Genomic DNA, 22,132 nt, shown 5'->3' with positions numbered 1-22,132 from the left:
TGTTTTTCATGTTATAGACATTAATGCATTAACTAAATGTTGACTAATACAGAATCTTTATTGTAAAGTGTTACTTGGTAAATGATGATCTGGAAGGACATGGAAGAGTCCCCATTTACATAAGTTAATGATGACAGGAATTGTTCATAAAAATAATAAACAAAAACCTACTTGCATGAAATTATGTTATTGAAATAAAAAGGCCACAGTTCACTTCATGGCTGTTGTTTCTTTATAAAAAATACACTTAGTAAATCTATGCGAAATTAAATGTATTTACTTTATTGAAATGCATGTTTTAAATAATCAATGGTTTTCTGTTGTGTCATGCATTTAAAGAAGTAAAACTATTGATTGAATGTGTTGACATCCAAACTAAAAAGCAAACATTTTCAATTTAATTGTGTTTTTAAATACAGTGTCTGAAAACATAACATTCAGTGTGCTTTTAAGTAAAAGTGCAATTATTTAAGTATATTATTTGATTGTAATATTGTAATAACCATCTCCCTGAACCAAACAGGTTTCCCTAAAACTAACCCACCTATCACTCAAAACTCATTGATACGTTTTTGTTGATGCTAATGAACCCCTGCTGACACAAAATGGGTGAAGAAGTATACATGTGAAGCCTACACTGCACATGTTTCTGAGGAGGAAATTCGGATTTCATAGTTAAAAATAATATAATTATTCAAGCAGGTAAGAAAAAACGTGTTTTAAAGCTTGGCGTTTGCGGTCAGAAACATCACAGTATATGAGCTATGCAGAAAAGTAAGACACTGTGAGTGTAGGGATGTATATGCTACTTTAAGGAAAATGTAAAGGGTTACTTTATTTTCAGAATGACATCATTTTTGTCAAAAACCTTAGTCTGTGGGAGGTAAACGCTCCAGGCGAGCATTACTCTCCCACTGTCATAATTACCAGTAGTTTACTTTTTTACCATGTTCTGAATAGGCAATCTTTTGTTTGTAATTTATGAAATTACTGTAAACTAGGGCTGGTTGAATAAAAATATTTTTGACTTTACTATTTTTAAAAATTTCCCTCACAGTTTCGGATCATGGCCATCCTACTTGGGGGAGCCAGTTAGCATCAGCTAACAATATTTTTCAAATAGACTGATTTTAAGGTTCATTTATAAATATTTCATATTTATCCTAGGATTATTTTAGGCTAGTTCTTTTTCTATTTGTTTAAGCTAAAACTGCTTGTGACTGATGATTTTTGCTGATGAATGTTTAAAGAAAATTGCTGTGTTGGAGTGGGGGCATTGTCTAACCCCCTTGGTACAATTTAAATTTTGTTGAAATCCTATCTAATACCAATGAGCCTTTGTAAATTTGTCATACCTTGGATGTATAATTTATGTCATTGTCACTGAAAAATAGGATAACTATTCTAGACACATTTACACTTTTGTTAACAAGCTGGTCTCTTTAAAGATCTGCCATTTTGTTATGTTTTGGGAGTCTTTCTATAATGTATATTAGTTATTAGTGTAAATGTAACTTTCAAGTTTACTGTCACCTCGTCGAGACATTGCCCCCCGATATATAGGTTCATAGCAGTTAGCTACTTTTATATAAGCAAAAATGCATCTAACTGCTGTTTTTTTCGAGTAGTAGCTTGACGTGCAGTTGAACTACTTTAATTTTCGAGTAGCTTGTAGCTTGACAAAGCTTTTTCAAAAGTAGCTTTCACAACACTGTTGATCAAGTAAAACCCAGTTAGGTGAAAACAAAAATGAGAACGAAACTGCTTCGACTGCACAATGAAAATGCTGGACTACAGGCTCCAACCATGCTGGTAAACTCTGTCTTTGCCTGTGTAGACAAGTATACTTCCTTTAAAACATTAAGTATTTGAAAAAACCAATTAGACTTTAACAATACCAAAATTAGATGGCTAAAACGATAGGTGGTTATACAAGCGCTGTGAGATTGATTTCTGCCAGTTAAACTTTCAGACAATAGTGGATGTGTCAATCTCTAGATAACAGTGCCAGTGGAACGCAGCTCTTTTAGTCGCGAGCTGTTTGTGTGTAGCGAGACATTGTACTGCCGCTTTCCACTAAGACCGAGTTCGCACATAGGAAAAGCTGTAGGTAGAGATCTGTTACGAGCTTTTCAATGAAATCAATTCCACATCCTATCGAAACTAGCGCTCTCTGAAGGGAACAAACCCCCCGCCCCCCCCCACCGCTGATAAACTGCTGCAACCCAACTCAAAACGTGACATTTAACAGCTGAGAAATATTGCCTTGTATCTGAACAGCGCTTTCCCAAACACCAAATGCCTGGGGGGACATGTCGCGAGAATTGATGTTATGAGTGACGTAATGCTTGCAATTGGTTAGATTAATGTCAGCGTTGGCACATTATCAAGGATTATTTTCGGGTGCTGCCGCCAATCTTTTGACGTGCCATTGCGCCGTGGACATGTAGCTGGTGCAGAGAAGTTCCGCTGCGGGGGGGGGGCTTTTGTTGCGACCCCCAGACATGTTTCTCATGGTTAATATAAAGGCCTGTGTAGTGTCAGCTCATGTAGCCTCCGGTCCATATCCCCAAGTATCAATTATTGCCATACAGTTTTTTGAGAAGTTTACTTTCTTCTCTCCCAGATATTTTGTGGCTCACAACATACTGAGATGAGTCACCGGCAAACTTCGTATTCCCACTGAGCCGAGGCAGGCTGCCTCTCCCACTGACAGCAGCCATGGGAAAGATCAAGCTCTCAGACACACAGCCAGTGACAGCGATGAAGATATTTATTTTGCTGCCTGCTCCCATCTGAGAATGTGGGTCAGGGGCAAGGCAGTAGCAACCCCCAGCTAAGCTGCCTGCTGCGCTCCTCACGCACCTAAAAGTTACATAAACCCTCTGTTGCCAAACAGGCAGGATGCTGGCGCTCCTCGGTTTTTTGGGAAACACAAGGGTCTGGTGGAGGACATTTGTTCTGGATCTGACACACCATCTGAGATAGTTTCACAAAATGTTCTTGGCTGATGACGTCATTCTCATGGTCTGATCCAAACCCGCAAGACCTTTTGTTTCATCTCATATTCATCGTAAGTTTCATCAAATTAACAGTTGAACCACTGATGTCACATGGACTATTTAACAATGTCCTGACTACCTGTTCTTTTCTGTGCCTTGAGTGTATCAGTTTGTGTTGGTGTATATGGAGGGGTCAGAAAGCTCTTGAATTTCATCAAAAATTACTTAATTTGTATTCTGAAGATTGACAAAAAATCTTATGGGTGTGGATGACATAAGGTGAAGGATTAAGGACGAGTTTTCAGTTTTTGGGGTGAACTATTCCCTTTAACTTACAATTTTTCAGTTAATATTGATAGGCAATGTAGTCATTTCAACAGTGAATCTGGTGCCTGGAATTTTTGCTTGAGGCAGATAGATTTACCATGCAGAGTGTTGCGACTGTCCTGTGGATTTGTTTGCGTCAACCAACAGAAGCTGATTTGTGAAGTGACCTTCTGGTGAGCTGTGCTACATAACTTTTTAGATATGGAAAGAGACAATGGACCTCTTTGGTCAGCAAATTTCACTATATGAGCGTCCTTTGAAAATCAGCCACATTTACCAGTGTTAAAGTGAATTTTCATACTGACATTCCTGAAATTTTATGAGAGTGTGAAAAGTTTCGCACACAGTTCAAGTATGGTCACTTGGACTCTCAGTGTTGACCAACAGAAAGCTGCTTTGTTTGAAAGTGACTTCTGTGAACTGTGCTTCATACATTGCTACACTATTTGACAAGAGGGAGTGGACCTTTTTTGACTTCAAGATGTTATTGTACCTGTCAGTCAGATTTACCATTGTTCAGCTAATTTTCATGGGCAAAATCATTTAAAGTTATTTCAGTAGGAATTCATGCAAGCGGGAATTTTGTTAGAGGGCGTAAGATTTCACAACGACTTGGATTCGCCATGTTGACCAACAGAAAGTGCTTGGTTTGAAAATGAATTTCTACGTAAGCTGTGAGACATACATCGCAACACTATCGACAAGACAATGTTTCCGCAGAGTTCATGTGATTGTACCTTCAAGGTGTGTTCACATTTACTGTTGTTCAGTGTATTTTCGTGGGGCAAAATCCACTAATTTAAATTGGAATCCATGTGTTTGGGAATTTTGCACGAGGGTGAAAAGATTTCTCCATGCATATTTTGTAACAAGTTTTATTTGGTTGCACAGATTTGTGCTTTTAATAACAAAAGCTGTTTGTTTGAACATCACTTTTGTGTGAGTTGTTAATACTTTTGTGACAATGGAGCCTTTTTTTGGCCTGTGAACTTTGCCAAAATTGCATTAAGTGACCTCACCTTTATACTGACTAGCTAAACCGTGGAGTTGTACACAATTGTTTTTTTTTCTTCTTTTGTATAATAGGTTGCTGATATTTCAGCCCATCTCACACAGAAGCACTTTCAAACAAGTACTTTTGTGTTGTCACAAGGCGAATCCGTACACAACCCTTTGCTGGCAAATGTAAAGGCAGTTTGGATAAAAAGCATAAAACCCAAAATACACTAAAATGTAATTGACTAGCATGTAAAGATGCTGCTGACAGACTTAATTTAACACAAAGGTGAATCCGTGGCGATGATTCTGGAAATCACCTCTGTGGCTCTTACAAATAAAAAATAAGTTGTAGTACTGTAGCTCAGCTACGAGGAAACTGTGTGGTTCTATCTATTAAGAAACCACTTTATTTCACCAGGAGGATATTTATCCACAGCACTGTAAAGCATTATAGTTATAACACTTGTAATTTTTGCGCTGACCTACCCTTCCTAAGAATTTTATGACCAATCAATGACCCTCTCGAGGAGGAACTTTTCATGCATGAAACAGCAGCTGAGAGACCGTATATAAATAACTCCAGTCCTTTTTCTCCTTTTTCTCTTGGGTGGTTTTGCCTTTTTCATTAGGCAGAGATGTTCACAGTTATGCTTATGAAATGCACTGACAATTAATAAAGAGTTCAATGTGAATTGAATAATGCAATCAACACAAATGTGTACTTTCTTCACAGTAAGCAAGAGGAAGGAGTTGATGCAGATGTTATCCATAGCATATCAGCTGTAACTATTATGAGACAGTGTCCATGTTACACAGGTTACAGTGATATATCTAATTTTATACATATTCTGAATGGTTGCTAAAGGGCTCTGGGTGTTGTAGTTGCATAAGATGCTCTGATTGGTTGCTCTGATAATTAATATGTAGGGTTTGCGTTTGTTCAAAATCCTTAATGTTAAGAACGAGCAATGTTAATAGAACTGCTTTCCTTCACAAAGCACTACTAATTATAATTGGATCAAACAGATTAATAGTTTCTTATTAGTCAACTAAGGTTCTTAGGTGCCAAAGTAGAACAAAGTGCAAGTCATCTGGCATGTCTCCTCATTCCAATGCAACACAAGCTCAATTATACACTAACACGCTGCTACCATGCATCAGTTTTTCCTCATGTTTCACTTATTGTAATTAGGTTTGGCACATACTGTAGGTTTGGAATTTCACAACATATGTTTACAGCATTGCCAAACCACGAATCTCGATGAAACGTGCTACCAGGTAATTTCACCTCAGTATGACAAATGAGTCTATTTTTAGCAATTAGAAAGAAATCAAATGTTTCTATATAAAGTTTGTTTAGAGCACGTCTGGAACGGTGCTAATTGGACACTTCATGAAGGAATATCAGTTTCAGTAAACCTATAAGACACAGATTAAACTGCTTTTGAACATTAGATACCTCTTTTTATTAAGACAGTACTGCTCATTTCGGTAAAAATGTATTTTCAACATGGTCAAATACAAAAGTGTTAATCGGGACAACATGTAAATAACTTTAATTACACAGGAATACAAACTACAGAGATGAGACAAAATATTCTGACCATAAAACCTATGGAAACAATGAAGAATGGCTCTGGTGGTTGGTGGTACCGGTTACCCTAAAAATTGGAAAATGCATTGTAAAAGTGTATGCGACCTTAAGATTCACGTCTTAGATTTATTTGGCTTTAAATAAACCTATCATCTGCTGTGACCTATCATACAAAGTAATATGAACATTTACCCAGTGCACAGCATCTGAAGTACAGATAAAACCATGTCGAACATGCTCTATTCTGCAGGATTTTTTGATAATAACTTAAAGTCTTTTCTTTCAGATATGGGGCATCACTTTTGCATTCTACCTGAGATGCAAAAAATGAATTCATAGACAGACCTGAGGACAGGGCAGAATCAAACCTACACTCAAAGGTATGTTTGTGTGTGCATGTTTTTTTTTCTTTCTTTCTTTTTTTTCAGGTTTTGGGCAGTTTTAGATCACTTACCATTTTACTTGTAAATATTAAAGTAAACATTAGAAAAGAAAGGAAAGGAGTGATCTGGCTGTATAGCTTGGTGGATCCTCTGTGGAAACCCTCACCATGTTATGACTGTTTGTAGCCCTCACTCCATATTTGAGTTGGAAATAGATTCATGCCATTACAATTACAGTATGATAATTGAGCGAAATTATATAGTAGACATTTATAAATGACTTTTTTGCATTTCACATGCTGGAATGTCAATTGGATGCACATATTGATTTTTTTTTATGTTACAACTAACAGTTCAAAAGTTTGGGGTTGGTAGATTTTTTTTTTAGAGATAAGTCTCTTATTGTTCACCAAAGCTGAATTTATTTGATTAAAATAAGTTAAATGTATTCGCTGTGATGGCACACAGCTGAATTTCAGAATTAAATCATTCCTAACATTTGATTCGGTGCTCAAGAAACATTTTTATTATTATCAGTGGTGAATAAAACAGTTGATGCTTAACATTTGTGTGGAAACCAATATTTTTATATATATATATATATTTTTTTTTTTAATAAACTGTTGAAAAGAACAGTATTTATTTGAAATATATTTTTTTTCTAACATTATAAATGTCTTTATTGTCACTTATTGTCACTGTTATCTTTGTAGAATAAAAATATTAATTTATATATATATAAAAAAAATCTTTTTGACCCCCAACTTTTGAATAGTAATGTATTACTTGGGGCCAAAGTTATTTATAGGGGGCAAAAATCAAACTTTCATTTACTTCATTCTCAATCAGTTTAGTGTTGTAGGCGTTCAGAACATGATGTGTTTAAATAAATCTGTTGCTGTATAAAACCACAAAATTCTGTACAACATATAATGACAATCAAAAGGAACGTTTCTTTCCATATAACCAAGTATAAAGAGTGGCATTAGCTACAAGAGCCTTGCACGAATATACCATATAATTATTAGTGTTTCAAATCTAAATAATGCTCACCTGTCAGATAATCTCAGGAATAACACTAAGAAAAAACAAACGAACAAATTATAATACACAAATTCATGTAAACGCTATGACCAAACAATTTTGTCACAAGGATTTTACTATATTACCGCCACTCTCACCATAACTCCAAATGCCCCCATGTAGTTAATCACAAAACAATACGCATCTGTCCAACTGTCTAAGAAGCTGAACGAATGCCAAAGATATGAAACAATGCCTGATATGAGTGTAATATTTCACTAACTCTACAATAATGTAACAATTTCACGCTCTATGCATTTATAATACATTTATGAGTGAGGAAACATAATACGTGTCCCTGGTAAAATTCTCCCTCGCATACATCACCTGAAAATAAAGCATGTTTGATGAGATAAACAGAACATCCAGGACTCACTTTTACAAAAAAATATTGCATTATTGTAGAGTTATTACATTCAGTCTGGCATCTACACATAAGCTGGATTGAAGGAATCGAGAATAAGAGCTGCTAACCGAAATGTGTTGGAGGGCACAACTGTGAGTATGGCTTACAACATACAGGCTCCATCTATTTCATTTAGTACGAAAGTTTTTTTTTTTTTTTATTTCACTATGAGAAGCGCACAGAAGCACTAACAATATTCGGAGAAACTCACTGACCTCGACCTCATACTGAGCCTACTGAATGAGAACAAGCTAAAAATGAAAGCTATTTTACACTCTGATAGATATGTTGTGTTTCATAAGGGGACATCTTTTTGACGGCCTTCCTGTACAGCTGAGCCAGGAGCCGATCTGCTCTTCTTTGCTTTGGCATTCAATTTTAATGCTTGGGCGTTAATTACAATAAATTAGTCTGTGAGTGAAGCTGGTATATGGATAATGCGATACAAGCCGGAATGAATATCAACACAAGCCGATTATAATCACATACAGTATATCTAAGGAACAATTAGGGCTGGGCTGGGGCTGTCAAATCGTTTAAAAGTTTTTAATCAAACCAACTACAACGTATGCTGAGAATTAAGCAAATTAATTCAAATTAGGCATAGGAGGACAATATACTGTTTTGTTTAATTTTTCTGTATCATTGAATATAAGTGAATCAATCAACCTACAGTCCACACTAAATCATTTTAGAGGATTTGTCATTGTTTTCAGTCTGTGATATTTTGTTGAAATGCAATTTTTTTTGGCACCTTCCGCCATGAGCTCCACATTTTAATGCACCATATGAAAAGTTAAAAAATCAAAAACAAAATTAAACAGGGTTAATGTTATTATTATTGATTAATTCATGAATAATTATTACATATGATTAATCCATAAATATCATAACATCTTTGGGGAGTTACATTACTTAAACTATAAATGTGCCACATGATTTAGATTTTTTCCCCCACATATTTATAAACAGTGCAGTAGTTTTCATATTGTCTTCTAAAAACATTAAAAGATTATGCCTAGTAATAAGAGAATTATTTTGAATAAATAAATAGATTGGACAAAAATGTATAATGTCATTTATATATGGATCAGGGGCATTACTTACTTTTTTTTATATATTTAATGGTATTGAAGTAATGTGTTCAATTGACAGCCCTAATATCAACACAAGCCGATTATAATCACATACAGTATATCTAATAAATAATGCAACACAATACTGCTGCTGAATGTTGTTGGTCACAACAAAAGTGTTTCTATCTTCTCTAAGGGACTAAGGAGAGCAACAGGCAGTTTGCCAAATAAATTACTTTGAAATCAATCCATGAAAACAACCCAAGCGATCGTTCTGTGACCGAATCTTACATCGAAACTTTGTGTGTGGCATTCTTTCAGACCTGCAGACAGAACGGCGTGAGATAGTGCTGGCAATTAAAAACTGAAATGAAACGAAAACAAAATAACTGTGGGTTCAGACCGTTCGAGAGACAGTAGCTTGTGGGTGTCCTGATGAAAGTGGGAACTTCAGTAAGAACAGAACAAGGCACAAAATTCTTAGCAAATGTTTAAACTGAACAAAACCGGCCCCAGCAGGAGGTGTTGGATGGTGAAGCGGTCTAAAATTGAGCTCTCCTAGTGCTCTGCCATCCCACACCCCGTCCGTCTCGATGGCAGCACCTTCTCCTCACCGTCTCTTCAGCTGCACAGGTGTGAATCCAGCCTGATAGAAACCCTCAACCCCTACCTCCCAACCCAGCAGTCCACAGTTTGCTGTTCAGCACAGGAAGCTAGCAGATCTAGTCAGAGTTTAAATGTAGTACTCCTTCTTGTCATCCGAGTTGTTGTGTCCCCCCTCTGCGTTGATGATGGCAGTGTCTGCATCTGCGGCATCGTCCGCTCCTTTGGCTTCATGGGTAAAGTAAGTACCTAAAACAGGAACGTTTATTATTTCCACAGATAGAAAAAAAAAATCCCAAAATCAAGCCGAAGCCAGAATCGTGCTTTTTGATTTACCTTTGTGTCTTGCAAAATATCGTCCGAGAACAATCAGGAGACAAAGCATGGCGAACACAACCACCGCGACAATGCCGCCGATGACGGCGTGATCAATTTTCTGTGGCGCTCCATCTGCTCTTGAATCTGCGTCAAAGAGAAACACAAATGCAAAGAAATTAAGGCATCTTCTCGATTAGGAATTGAGTGTGAGATTCCCTGCCAAATGATGTTATTCTGCTTTAAATAAATTCATGAATGCCATATCCCTTATATATTCACAGTCATCCTAATTCAAATCAACCACATGCCTGAGCTTTATTAGAATAAAACACCTCTCAGTGAATCTGGCAGACGGTTTTCACATACTCTGTTTGTGACATTTCCTGTAAATGTGTAAATAGCATGACACAGACTTGCACGTACTCAAACACAGTTTGTTTGGTTTGATCCTGAAACATCAGCTGTCTGAGCCAACACTGACACTGGGGAGATAAAGTTGCCAGCCTAAGCTGGTTTGAAAGAAATAATAATCATAGATAGCATATAAAAATGTTTGCACGTTTGAAAATGCACGTTGAAATGTTTGGAAAAGACAAAAAACAAATAAAAGACAAACAAAACACTAAAACAAAACAAACCAAATGCATTTATAAAGACTGGCTTTTTTGCTCATTAAGGCTGCATTTATTTGATAAAAAATTAAGTAACACTAATATTACGAACTATTATTAGAATTTAAAACAGGTTTTCTATTTGAATATATATTTAAATGTATATTGTAATTTATTAATGTGATGACAAAGCTGAATTTTCAGAATGGTCTGTTTTGGTGCATTGTCACATTTAAAAGTTTCAGTGTCTCTAAATGTAATCTTTAGCAAATCTCAAAACGAATATCCATTTTTCATACTGGACATTATAATGCTGTTATTCCTAAATTCACTTGAGGTATTTATAGTGAATACCTTCAGCTTGTAGTATTTTATTTTTTAATTTTTGTAGACAATTTGACGGTGCATTTCTCCATTTCTGTATGTAGCAAAAGACCTTAATTTGAGCTTTTGGTGCAGTGGCTCGTATGGTTAAAGACATGCTTTGTAAGAGAACAGACAGAAAATAAACCCTGCACACATTCTAATTAAGTTTCCTGATGAAGTGCCTAGCAACCAAACCACAAGAAAGAATGTAGACCTGAGAGCAAAGACTGAAAGTGCCTCAACAGAACCCAGACTGTATATTCCCCTCAATATTACTCATTCAGTTTTGTAATCAATAGCCTTTCATCAGGAATAAGAAGCTGCCCTTTTCCATTTTCAGAATCAACACAAGCTAAAGCTTCAGTGACCGACCTACCGTTTTTCATCAAACCGCATCTGATCCAAAACCAGTGTTTCTTTGGATTTAATAAGAACATGTAGAGCTCTAACCAATTAGCCTACCTAGCACATTAAATGACTGAATACATGTCAATGCCGACGACGGCATGAAAACAAGATCTTTTGATAAACCCGTTTCTGCCTGCAGCAAACCAACAGATCCAGCCCAGCAGGATGATAGTCTACTAAGATGCCGCTTTGATATGAGCCACAGAGGTTTCTGCATTGATATAGCACAGGGAAGCCCTGCATTGCATCACGTTGCACCAGAGGCACCTCTCATGGCTCTGGCAGCCTGTTCCCAGTGCTAATTAGCATGAGACTAGGAATGAACACAGCGGAGAGGAGCACTGTCACATTCCATTCTCTCCGCAGTGCCGCCCCCTCCCGCTCTCCGCCGGCCCGGTTCCGCCCCTCCTCCCCCTCCTGCCTCCTGCTTGACACCAGCAGATAAATTAGCTGTCCAGAGCCACGGATATCTTAGCCTGCTAGAGGAAATTTTGGGGTGAATACAATTTTCGGTGTCTATAAACGCACATGTGTAATGGAAGGCTCATATATGTAAGCGTTTTGAGGTGAGAACACATACAGGCAAAACATTGTGTTTTTGCATGCACTGTTCAGTTTTGAGATTTGGGGCTGTTTGGCTTTTCATAATGTGTTTATTCAGACTAGTGGGAAGAAAACATGCAAAATACACTTTTAAGCGTTTATTGTATTCGTATCCGTAGATTTCATTTACAATATTTTAAAGGCTATTTTCTCAAAATGATTTTTTTTTTTTTTTCTTCTCATGCACTGGACAGAAATCTCCACTTCAGTAACACTTACATACATCAAATGGTTTTGACAGAGGGGGTTTGTTTATATATACTTTTCCTGATTTTATACAACATTTTATTCCTAAAAACATGGTGAAAATGTTGCATTATTTTTTTTAACCCAAATGCTGGGTTCATCTTGTTGGGTTATTTTTTTATATTTTTAACCAGGTACTGGGTATTTTTAACGCTAGGTTATTTTTTTTTTACCTAACCGCTGGGTTGAGCCTGTCTCCGATGAAACAATGCAGCTGCTGAGTTACAGTCAGATCATGGGCTTTTTGCGTCCTGCAGGAGAGAGCGGTTCTCAGCGCCGCCAATTTGGTGCACTCTTTCCAGGAAATAAAGGTTTGTATACATTTTATTTCCTTCATAAAGTCTTTACTGTGGTGCAAATTATATTATTTTACGCAACGCAACATAAGTACAAGATGTCAGCTGCGTCAGTAGCGGTCATTTCGCACGATGGAAACGCCTTTTGCCTTGCATAAAATAAATGGATTTTTTTTCGTTATAATACTGAGTGTAATTTAATTTGATGTTAAAATATGTTCGCTAATCTCAGTAATGTTTGTTTAAGGGCAGGTTTTGGAGTCAGTCAAGGCATCTTTGAGCTATGAGTGAAACGCTAGGCCGCAGTCTAAAGTTCGCAGTTCCCCGGCGAACAGCAGCCCTTCACCGGCTCAGATTTCAGACACACATCAGCAAGAGCATTGGCACTATTTCTGTGAAAAAGTGATTACAGACAACGGTTTAATACACTTAAATTAAAATGTTACTTTTTGATGTGCCTTTTTATTTCTAAATGCTTGTTAAATGAGTTTAAATGTATGTAATTTAGTAAACTATGCTGTCTTCACCCAAATAAATTCAATTTGTCTCGTATTTTGTCCATGGGTGTTCTTTCTTAATAAAAAATGTTCATCATTTGATTATTATTGTGGCCTATAGTAATTCTTTGTGTGATTTTTAATTTCCAGCCCATTTTAAGCCAGCAATATAATAATTTTTAAACAATAGATGACTTAAATAAAACAACCTAAGGAAGTGTTATTATGAACTATTATGAACAGCTTTTTGCTTTACAAAACATTAACCGATAGACTGGAGTCATGTGGATTACTGTTTGGCCTCTCATTCTGACGGCACCCATTCACTGCAGAAGATCCATTGGTGAGCAAATGATGTAATGCTACATTTCTCCAAATCTGTTCTGATAAACAAACAAACTCATCTACACCTTGGATGCCCCGAGGGTTAGTACATTTTCAGCAAATTTTCATTTTTTGGCTGAACTGTTCTTTTAAGATGTGACCTCCCAAGCTGCCATTTCATAATGTGTATTCTGGACTGGGGAACACAAGTCCAAACGTGCCAGCGTTAAACGGCACGTGGTGGGCTTTACAAACCGTGCTCGTGTTAAGCAGGCAGTGGGATACGAGTGGGATTTATTGGGAAATAAAGAGGACTTTTGCCTGATTTACAGCCGGGTGAGGCGGGGGGAAGACTTATGCACTGCTGCAGGGCCAGAGAGCTCATGTTTTATGAGACTCATTCTGCATCTGTGCTGAAGTGACTAATTAAACTGCAGGCCACTGTCATTGCAGCAGCTGCGGACCAAAGTGGAACGGCCAAGCGCTTGTGAGCTGCGAAGACACAAGAATATGAGGCTTACGCGTGACCGGCCGATATAGTGTGGTAGTCTTATAGCCTTCCTGTCTATTTCTGGCATTTCCCGCTAAAAGGCACTTCAAAAAGTAATCAGGGAAATCTTCAGGAACAGAGCTCACAAATCTGTTCGCCGGCCCGCTTTTATTGGATTTTTAAATCTAGATTCGAGTTTCCGCACAGGTCATTCCCTGGAGTTTTTAGTCTCAGGGCTACGAGAGAAAGCCACACTGATGAAATGAAAAGGGAAATTTCTTTTTAAACAAATCACAACTCACCCAAGGACACCTAGGCGAAACAATGTGGCTAAGAAACGTAAATCACACGGCATTTGACTGAGGCACTGAACGACAGATTTTCTGCCAGTGAGAAGATTTAAAAAGAAAAAACATTAAGGAGAGGTTGAACACGAACTCATTCGGATTCGGGCGAGAAAGGACCACGGTCCCGGGGTACAAAGGGAGACCTTTCCAAACAAAGATTGGACCCTGAGCATGTGGAGCCTTTGAAGCATGTTTTCCTGATAGAGTCTCTAAATTGAGCTCACAGGCCACAGGGGTGACAAAGACATTTCAAGATTCAAGATTCAAGATTCAAGATTTTTATTTGTCACATACACAATTATATAGAGCATATATAACCAGCAGTGAAATGTGAGTCAGGTACGCTCCATGGACATTGCAATTATTAAAGAATACAACACAGATGAAAATATACATAAATATAGCTATGAAAGAATGAAAATAAAAGTAAACAATAAAAAATATAAGAATAACAATATAAAATATATAAAGAGATGTATACTGTAGAATTAATATATAGTGGAAAATAATGTGCATGAAAGTAAACTGTAGTCTTAAATAATGAGATACACAGGAATGTACAAGAGGCACATGTGCAAACAGGTTGACACTTTCAGTATGTCAATGTGAGGTAGTGAATGATGAATATCTTACTGATAAAGTGAATATTAAGTGGAGACATGAAGATGTTAAGAGGATGGTTTTGAGTTTAGGAGCCTGATGGCCTGAGGGAAGAAACTCCTCCTAAGTCTCTCGGTTTTTGACATCAGGCTACGGAAACGCTTACCAGATGGCAGCAAAGTGAAAAGATGGTTACTGGGGTGAATGGAGTCCTTGATTATTTTAACCAGCTCTGCCTTTGCAGCGTTTGAGGTAGATGTCCTGCAGAGAGGGGAGAGCAGACCCTGAGATGCGCTCAGCTAAGCGCACAACTCTCTGCAGGGCTTTGCAGTCATGACTGGAGCTGTTCCAATACCACACTGATATACACTGAGTCAATAAACTTTCAATGGCCCATGAATAGAAAGTTTTCAGGATTGCAGGTGAACCCCTGAATTTTCTCAGCTGTCTCAGATGGTACAGTCTTTGCCTGGCTTTATTAACCTGTGTTTGAATGTGTGTAGTCCAAGTCAGGTCCTCGGAGATGTTTTACACCGAGGTACTTTGAAGCTGCTCACCCTCTCCACAGGGGTCCCGCTGATCATTAGAGGAGTATAGGGCTGCTGCTGTCCTCTTCCTGAAGTCAACAATCAGCTCTTTAGTTTTGCTCACATTCAGAGAGAGGACAATTGTCCTGGCACCATGATGTTAATTTCTCTACCTCATCCAAGTATTCCGGTCTCATTATTGTTGGAAATGAGGCCCAGAACCACAGTATCATCAGCAAATTTAATAATAGATGTGGAGCTGTGGGAAGACACCGCAGTCATGTGTGTAGAGAGAGTAGAGCAGGGGACTCAGGACACAGCCCTGTGGGGCTCCTATGTTCAGGGTGATGGAGTTAGAGGTGAACTGGCCTACTTTCACCACTTGAGGTCTTGATTTGCTACTATCTGCGACTCTCTGTGAGTTAAATCACATTCACATAGTGAAGTCAGCGAATGCAAAGCGTTGCCAAAATATGCTCTTAAAGCAGCCTGCTACATGCCACAAAGCATATGGCTAGTGACATTTTTCCCCTGAATTGTGTAGATGGAATGATAAATATGCCAAGAGTCCAGAGCAGACGTCTACAGTGTGTCAGTGAGAGGCCTTTTCATATTGAACTCACAGCCATTCAGCTTTTCTGAGTGACTTGCTGCACGCAACCGGCTTGGTTTGTAATCACAAGGAAACATTAGTCAACTTCAAATAATAATTCATTTCCTTTGCACTGCAATCAAAGCGGAAAACTCTCGATCGGAGAGAAAGCCGCTTCTGTGCATTCCCTTCCCTAAACTGCTCAAATGGAGCGCGTCCTTTACGTCGGAAAGAAAAACAGGGGCTTTGAACCAGGGAGACTGTAGACGTGTCGTTTACTCCACAATGAAAAGAAGTGGCATCTTTGATAAAATCAGCCAGACTTATTTTGGCACCTTGCCGCCTGCTGAGCTATCTTTGGCAATTGGACTAAAGAAGTGTTGAAGTTATGCAGTGTTTTTACAAGCAATGGAGAACTTCGCACTTTCACTGAATGCTTCTATTTCTGACCTTTATTTTGGCAGTACGCTGATGGATTATTACTGGGTGAAAAGCATCTCTTTAGTACTGTTGACATGGGTGATGATGATAACAGAGCTCTTTGCTACAGAGCATTTGGCTCTTTATAGCTTTATTTACCATACTTTTAAAACTCAATGGTATTTGTTTATATGTTACGTGGCTGTCCACTACATCATAATAAAAGCCCCATCAGAAAAGGCTCAAGTACTCCATCAGCAACAGCAAAATCAGAAAGAAGTTTTTTTTTTTTTTTTTTTCAGATATACATTCAATTAAAAAATAATACTGATATCATTTATCATTATTGTTAATATTATGTTACATTATTTATCATTATTATGAATATACTGTATACACACAATAAAATATCTACATTAATTGTAGAACAATCACCAACTCTTACAAATACTGTATATATATATTAAAAGTAACTGAATGTTAAATAAATAAAGGCATACAACAATTATAAATTTTTTACAAGTTAACCATCAAGTTGTATTACATCATTATGAATATATACACATGTAACCACAATAAACATCATAAAAAATAAATAAATATTTATTTATACACCCTCAGTCTATACAAGTTAGTCATCTATTTTGTTCTTTAAGATTTGTCCATAGCTATATTATATTATATTATATTATATTATATTATATTATATTATATTATATTATATTATATTATATTATATTACTAATGTATAAACAAACACAATAAAATATATACTCAGGTGTTATCCACATTAATTGCAGAATCCAACATAAATATTATTTATTTTCTTTAAAATGTGAATATGCTAAATAAATAAATATAGAAATAAAATGTTACAGTTACACAAGTTAGTCATCTACTGGCATAACGGCAGATAAAAATAAAAAATGCAGATTGATCCAATCTAAATCAAACAAGCAAGACATTAGAATTGTTCAAAAGAGGAATCCATGTTCCATCTTCTATAAATATCACTACTATCAAACATCTACTATAACATAATCATTTTGTTCCATATTATGCCTTAAAATGTATTTTGTCAGAATGCATGGCAGTTCATGAATAGCCATTTTCATCTTCTATAAATATCGAACTACAAACATCAAAACATCTAATATAATAATCGTGATCAATATATATTATGCTTGCAAAATGATTTTGTCCAGGATACATGGGATTTAGTTAAATCTAGGTTTTTTTTTTTTTTGTTTTTTTTTACATCTTTTGCTACGCCTCAGTGGAAGCTTTGCGGTAAACAGAATCTCTTGTTGTTGCTATGGTAAGCGAATCTCTCACAAGGAAATATAAGTGTGAATCATCTCCACAAAATACAATGTAGAAAAGTATTCTTTTTTTATTTTTTTCAGTTACACACACTTATTATATTAACTGACAAATACACATGCACAAATTGTGAAATAAATCCAAAGTAATGACCCACCCCCCGCTCAGTGTTACTGGCATTGCAAGCTATGCGAAAAAAAATAACAGCTTTCAAAAGTAGAAGAGTGGCATGGCTGCCTCTGCTCGTACCCAAAAGACAAAACCCCGCAACTTTTCTTATTACCACGTGTAATATGCATAATTCATGGAAGAGGGCTATTAGAAGAGCATGTAGGAGGTGTATTCCACATCTGGCTCTGGGGCATACATTATGACTAACATGCACCACAAGCCCCCACCGCATGAGCACAGCTCTAGCCTCAGATTACCCCACCCTCAGATGAGTGTGCTATAACCCACATTCACACTGCCTGCTGAATGAGGGCAAGATGAGGGGGAAAGTTCAAGAGACTCAATGTAAAATGTCGACACATTTTATTTTTAAACTCAGACTCGTAATAAGTGCTAGAAATAAGGCTGAAGCCACCGGGATCATCTCAGTGGATGAGAGTCTCTGGCGCTCAGTGTATAACTGGAGGGATCTTCATAGATAATGTAAGAGCCGCAGTGCTGTTAGATTGTTGATCAGTGTTAAGGTTGTAACTTTACAAAAAAGGTGTGAGTTAGTGAATTGAACTTCACTTGTTCAAAAAAGCATTACAGGCCTGCTGAAGAAAAATCTCCTATACCAGCCTGGGTTGCATCCAAAAAAACCACTCAAAAATCTCTCTCTGTATATGTAAGATTTGTTTTTAAGTGTGAATCGATTAATAATATATGGTTCCTTTGGTCCATATGTAATTGTTAAGTCTGAATCATTAGAATAAATCAAGCCATTCTAATGAATCGATTCATCCTAAACTCTCATATGCTGTGCAAGCAAGTCTGATTAATTTATTGAATTGTTTCATGCTAAACATCTTACATTTGTAGCACTGAAAATCTGATTCATTTTAAATGCATCAATCCCAATGAATAGGGTTCATCCAAAATCTCCTCAGATGCTTTAAATTGTGGTTGATTCTAATGAATCAGTTAATCTTAAACTCTCTTATTCAGAGTGGTGCAAAGTGTGTTTCGTTCCTAATGAATCAAGTCATCCCAATGAATTGATTAATCGCATATTTTCTCTCATATGTAGTGCTATGGATACTGGTTGATTCTATTGAATCAATTCAACCTAATAACCCATTTTCATTTTAAACTCTCTCATTCAGAGTGCTGAAAAAATCTGATTCATTTTTAGATAAAAGTCATCCTAATGATCCCAAACTCTCATATAACTCTGTCAGCTGAATATCTGATTCATTCTAATGAACCGATTTATCGTAACAAGTCGGTTCATCCCAAACTCTCATATGTAGTGCTATAAATTCTGGTTGAATCAATTCATCCTAGATGCTCTCATAAATAGTTCTAGAAAGTCTGATTCATTAGTAAATAATAGTAATAGTAAATAGTAAATAAAACTATTCGCCTAGTAAATTAACATCTTAAAACAGTCTTTCCACAATCAAGACAGATTTTAAAATAATGTAAGATTTGTTAAATGCTATAAGAAATATTTGTGCACTATATTTGCCGTTTTATAGTTTTATAGTAGTTTAGTGTCTGATACAAACCACCCTAATTAAAAACCATCAATGTATGTACAGTAGTTTACATTTTAAATGAAATAAAAGTTATACTAAAATAGTTATATAATCTAAAAAAAGTCATTTTAAACATATATTTCCCCCAAAGCTTCAATATTGTTAGCTACTTTTTGGGCAACTTGCAGTTGTAATTTAGTTGCTACCATTTCAAAAGAGCAGCCCGACTTTAGATGAACTACTTGAATTTTTGAGTAAGTTTGTAGTTTGACAAAGCTGTAATTTCAAAGAGCTTTTCCAACACTGTTGTTAATGCTGGGAAACACAAAAACTGATCCACAGTAGTAGTAACGTTATTTGCTTGTCATTATGCAGAAAAGATTAGTTTTACGGTTTGCAATTGAGCTAAATTAAAAAGACAAACCGAATGGGTGAATATTTTTGGAATACAATGCAATTCTAATTATCTAAAACACTGAGCACATGCAAAGACAACAACCACCTGCTCACTCCAATTTGCTTTTGAAATCTCTCTCATGGGTTTCAATCTCATTACACACACAATACCTCTCAAACAAAGCAAGACAATGGCACACAGCGAAGAGTTCAAGCGCTCCTCTTCTCACGGCATTCACAGTGGAGAAAAAAAATCGTCACATCGGCTACGTGCTTGAAACAATTCTGTCAGTTTTTGGTTTTGATTTCCAGATACTATGCTTGATTCATCCCAGCTGCAGACTGCGGTGGTCTGTGTCGTGGAAGTAAGTGTCCATTTTTCATTGATGTGCCGTGTGAATAGTGTTTTATTATGGCAGAATTCTGACAGCAGAGTGATAGAAGGGAACTAAACATTGACACTGACATTGTCACAGGAGAGCGCGATGATGACATTCATCCTCAAATGATCTCTGCAGTTGTGTTCCCTCTGGAGGCTAGATAGACACTTCTGCTGGAACCTCTTCAACAACAACAACAAAAAAAACTTCACCAATAACTGACGAAATCCCTCTTTTGCTCACTCGCATAGCATGCAGCATTGTGCCAACTGTAAGTTTTCAATTTAAATAACCAAATATTGCTGAAAATATTTAAAACGATTAAATTAAGCATGTGGTCCCAGACTGGTTTGAGTTTGGGTTTGACCAGCAGGCTTTTTTTTCTGAAGCTGGTTGGCCAAAGAAAGTTAAATCAACCATGGAATTCAATTTACAGTATGTCTTCTTTGATGTTATTGTTTGAAAATGTAATCGGATTTTGTCAAAATGTCTAATCAAAACATTTATAACTTGCTCTATCTTTTGCAATTGAATATTAAATATTGTGTAGAAATTGTAAGGCCATCTGAGTTCAAATCCTATATGCTTGTAAATGTGTGCACAATATATACATGTAATAAACCAAGCAAAATAGAAATACCAATGAACATTTGTTGCATTGTATGGGGAAAAACAAAAACAGATTTGACATTTTCATAATCAACTCTGTTTGCGTTCCATTGAGGAAAAAGTCATCCTACCCATACCCTCATAAAAAAATAATAAATATGATTTATTATAAAACTTTGCAAAAGCCATTTTCACATAAAGCTGACATTTAAATGCATATATAATAAATATATCATAAAAGCTAAAACTCCTCTGCGTTCTTGCATTGAATAAATGAATCTTGTGTAGATAGCTAATCAATACATTTTATTTATTAGCTTTTGTGGAAGTGCATTTTTTAAATAGGCAGTCAGGGGTTTCACGCTGACTTTAAGAAGCCTGCCGAGGACACCCCAAACACAACATTTACATGAGTTTATTGTTCTGAGCAGATGCTTTCTTACCAAGGTGACCTACAACAAACAATACGGCACTAACGCAAAAATATAATTCACACCGAAATTGGCGAGGTAAACACCAACCAAAACCTCCCTCCTCTTCTTTCTTGACTTTTTAGAAGTCATTTCTTTGTAACAGGCGACTCCATCAAACTACGTTCTCCTCCTCCGCTACAGCACTCCTAATGCCTAAAACCGCACCGTATTTCACCAGACGGCAGAATTACTCTTGACAGAGAGCAAAGACCTAAATGAACACATAAACAAATAAGAAGTATATACGAGGGGAATGCGAAGAGGACTCCATGCGCTCTTGAGTCATGATGACATCTCATGGAGATGATGGGGGCTGTAAGCTATGCTGGCACTCAGGTGTCACTGCCAAACGGGACTAAATTACAATCCGGGCGCACTGACTTGACTCCGTGCCATGAATTATCATCTTCCCTCCATTTGCACCCGGCACTCATTTGCTCTCGTGCAGCATATGTGCTCCATGTCTGAGTGGCTCGCAGACAGTCGTGGCCTCAGCCGCTCGGCTTGTTGCTCCCCCTCGGCAGACAGGCGTAATTAAAACCGCACTGCTAAATGGGAGCTCAAATGGTTGCAACCTGTTTGTAACGGCGGAACAAGTTTCACTGAAAATTAATCACCTGAGAGAACGCCAAACTCTGCTATGATGAAGCTGAAAGCACTTCAGTTAAACCGCACTGACAGAAGGTACTCAGCTATGGTCTTATATGACTAGTTTAACCAACATTCTTATACAGATGGATAACTTGCAGATGGTCACTTCCTTTATCTTATTTCAGCAGTTTATTTCAGAATGTTGCAGGCTGGACTCAAAACCTGCATCTTCCACATGGGCACCATGGCCCTCAATATCCATAATGTTTACACTATACTATTATTTTCTAAACAAAAGTACATTTTAATTAATTACAGAGGACGTATGTGAATGTACTGGATTTGGATTGTAATTTTGAGAGTGACTGTTTATCGTGTGCTTTTTAATTGTAATGTGTATCAGGAGGAATTAATGACATTAAGGATCACACCTGACATGACGCTGCTAGATTGCCCGTTCTGAGCAGTTTTTGTGATTGGACTCGCTTCAGGATTTCATTCTCTTTTGAAATCGGATGGGATGCCAGCAGTGCTTGAACCACCAACTGTTA

At 37.0% G+C, this 22,132-nt stretch overlaps 1 protein-coding gene across 1 annotated transcript in view; it reads right to left on the bottom strand.

Annotated features, from left to right (window-relative positions):
• Positions 1 to 8,720: 8,720 nt before the first annotated feature.
• The window catches only part of LOC109065519 (cell adhesion molecule 1-like), a 69,914-nt gene continuing 56,502 nt past the window's right edge, over positions 8,721 to 22,132 (bottom strand). The window contains exons 8-9 of the mRNA XM_042740050.1: positions 9,810 to 9,935; positions 8,721 to 9,722 (exon numbers count right to left, since the gene is read on the bottom strand). Coding sequence (XP_042595984.1) covers positions 9,604 to 9,722; positions 9,810 to 9,935 — 245 coding nt within the window. The 3' untranslated portion in view covers positions 8,721 to 9,603. The remainder of the gene's footprint in view (positions 9,723 to 9,809; positions 9,936 to 22,132) is intronic.

Source organism: Cyprinus carpio, chromosome B15 (genome assembly GCF_018340385.1).
Source record: "Cyprinus carpio isolate SPL01 chromosome B15, ASM1834038v1, whole genome shotgun sequence".
In the NCBI taxonomy this organism is placed as follows: Eukaryota; Metazoa; Chordata; class Actinopteri; order Cypriniformes; family Cyprinidae; genus Cyprinus; species Cyprinus carpio.
Note: the sequence above shows the minus strand (reverse complement) of the source record. Positions and strands in the feature narration are given on the sequence as shown.